The 3,001-nt window shown below is 37.4% G+C and overlaps 1 protein-coding gene across 1 annotated transcript; it reads left to right on the forward strand.

Annotated features, from left to right (window-relative positions):
- The first annotated feature begins 1,141 nt into the window (after positions 1–1,141).
- On the forward strand, positions 1,142–2,062 carry LOC110542877 (vomeronasal type-1 receptor 4-like). Its single transcript, XM_021629365.2, has one exon. It carries the CDS (start codon positions 1,142–1,144, stop codon positions 2,060–2,062), a length of 921 nt encoding a protein of 306 aa, XP_021485040.2.
- Positions 2,063–3,001: the final 939 nt, after the last annotated feature.

Raw genomic sequence — 3,001 nt, forward strand, 5'->3', positions numbered from 1 at the left:
ATATCAGCTCTTCCTTTTCTACCATAAATAAGTTGGAGAAATTATATTTTGTTTTCAAACACTGGGTACATTTCAATTCCAAATTACTGCCTTTCCAGATGTCTCCACTTCCATGGAAGTCTTAGATGATACGTTTTCCATTGTTTGAGGATTATTTATTGTTCTGCAAGGTCAGGCATGCTAGCACCATCACTTTGTGTGTGTTCAGCAATCACAGGAAGCCAAGAACTCCAAGATGGTGAGTTACAATGCTGCTTAGGATGGTGGACAACCAAGTGCCTTCTGTAAGATTTATATTATGGTGAATGTCATTTTTTGTAACTGTTTCTTTAATGGAGCCTGAAAGATAACGAAGTGTAAAATTCACAAGCAAAAATACAAAAGATTTAGTAAATACCATGTCATTTTAATTATAAAATCATCATTAATATTCGTGGGTGTTTCATGTTTGGCCTCCTGCTGCGGGTTTGTGGTTCCATGACAACTACGTTAAAAAAATACCAGTAGCCCAGGTACACATTTAAGATATCTTTCTTCAAACTTAATTTTTTCACTGATAATTTTTACTTATTTATTTGTCAATATTATTTCATATGAATATCTTAAGAAAAAATGAATTAGCACTAACATTCAACATAATATCTAATTTAATATTTGAAGCTTAGTGTCACTAGGTTTTATGCTAGGTAATGAATATTTTATTGTTTACACACAGAGAAATATATATAAAATGATATAACATTTTCAATATTCATGTTTAAACTTTAGATAAGAAATTTATTGAGAATGGATTTATTTTCTGGTGCAGATGTTGACAGAACTCTCTCCTTTTTGATATGAGTAGTTATCAAAGTTTCTCCTAGAAATGTACAACTTCATGTTCTTTCCATTTGTAATGACTACTCATTGCTTTACACAAAGTAACAATATTGATTCTAATGATGAATATTATAAAAAAGATATTACTGTTGTCAAAAATACATTATTTGAGGCAGGATCTGGCTATGTTGTGAACATCGCTATTTTTTCCCTAATTTTTTTATTTTTAATCAAGTGATTCTACCACAAAATGTTGAATTCATCATTTTGCTCAGAGAATTAATTGTTGGTGTATTTAAAGAATCAGTTGCTAAAAGACAAAATGTGCTCAAAAACTTTGGCAATAGGAATAATGTTCTTATCACAAAGCACAGTTGGAATCCTGGGAAACATCTCTCTTCTTTCCCACTACCTAATTATTTACTATAAGGAACATACATTGAAGCCTACAGATTTAATCCTCACACATCTGACCACAGCCAACTCCTTGATAATGGTCTCTAAAGGTTTGCCCCTCACAATGGCAGCTTTTGGGATGAAACAGTTCTTCGATGATTTTATATGCACATTTCTTTTTTGGATCGAAAGACTTAGCAGAAGCATGTCTATGGGCATTACCTGCATCTTGAGTGTCTACCAAGCCATCAGCATCAGCCCAATAGATTCCTGCTGGAAGAAACTTAAAGTCAAATCTTCAAACAACATTGTTCTGTTTATTTCCCTCTGCTGGGTCCTGTATATTACCCTAAATCTTATTTTAACTGTGCTTGAGCATATCACAAGAATTCATAAAAATACAACAGAAAAACGAGATTTTTTGTATTGCTCCACCTGGGGTCGTGATATAATTGTAGCCTCACTGTACACAGCATTATTTGTGTGCCCTGAAGTCTTGATTTCTGTGCTCATCATCTGGTCCAGTGGCTCCATGATTGCCTTTCTATACAGACACAGGAAGCACACTCAACACATCCGGAGCACCCGTGTTTACCTCAGAACATCCCCTGAGTCTAGAGCCACCCAGAGCATCCTGGTTCTGGTGTCTACTTTTGTAGCTTTTTATTCCCTATCCTCCATATTACAAGGTTTTGTTGCTGTTTTATATGAGCCTGGTTGGTGGTTGAAAAATATCACTGCTATCATTTCCATGTGTTTTCCCACTTTGGGTCCTTTTCTTGTGAGTCGTGACTTCCTTGTACTCAGATTCTTTTTATTTTGGATAAGTAATGTCAAAATCCAATAGCTGCTTTTAAGGTTGGTGGACTGTGTAATTTTTGTGCCTTATTTATGTGTTTAGTTACTTTGGTCCATCCAGATGTCAACATGGATATGATGTGTGAAGCCTCTTATCTAAGTTAAGGTATTCGGATTGTCTTTTTTAATTTATTTATTTATTTATTTATTTATTTATTTATTTATTTTACATACTAATTGAAACCCCCTCAGGTCTCTCCTCTCAGTCCTACCCTCTGTCCCTCTTCCTGAACCTCATCCCCCGCCACTTCTCCTAAGAAAATTGATGCCTCCCCTTACCAGCCCACACCAGATCAACTCACATCAAGACTGAGAACATCTTCTTTCCCTGTAGTGTGGCAAGACTGATGTGGTGTGGTGAGAGTGTAGATATCAAAAAGCAGACAACAGAGTCTTTGTCAGAGATGGTCCCCACTTCCCTTATTAGGAGACATACATGACACCCTAGCTACCCATTGGATACATTTATGTAGGAGACCTAGGTCCAGTCCATACATGGTCTTTGATTGCTGTTTCAGTCTCCACAAGCCCCTGTGATTCCTGCTTATTGGATCTGTTGTCCTTCTTGTCCCCTCCAGGTCCTTCTGTCTTTACCCCCACTTTTCCACAAGACTCCCTAAACTGTGCCTAATGTTTGGCTGTGACCTCAGCATCTGTTTTGATCTATTACTTGGTGGAGCCTCTCAGAAGGCAGCTATACTAAGCTCCCATCTACATGCTTATCAGAGTATTGTTAATAGTGTCAAGAGTTGGGTTTCTCCCATAGGCTGGATCTCAGGTTGGACCAAGCATTGGTTGGACATTCACATAACGCAGGCAGGGTAAATTTTGCGTCAGAGTTTTTTGTGGATGGGTTGGTGATTCCCTCACTCCACTAGGTATCCTGTCTAGTTAGAGGGTGTCCTCTTCAGTCTCCATGGCCCTTGCA

Source organism: Meriones unguiculatus, chromosome 14 (genome assembly GCF_030254825.1).
Source record: "Meriones unguiculatus strain TT.TT164.6M chromosome 14, Bangor_MerUng_6.1, whole genome shotgun sequence".
Taxonomy (NCBI): Eukaryota; Metazoa; Chordata; class Mammalia; order Rodentia; family Muridae; genus Meriones; species Meriones unguiculatus.

What these genes read in the sequence shown, in the direction of transcription:
- LOC110542877 (XM_021629365.2), top strand. Translation starts at nt 1,142, where the DNA reads ATGTGCTCAAAAACTTTGGCAATAGGAATAATGTTCTTATCACAAAGC.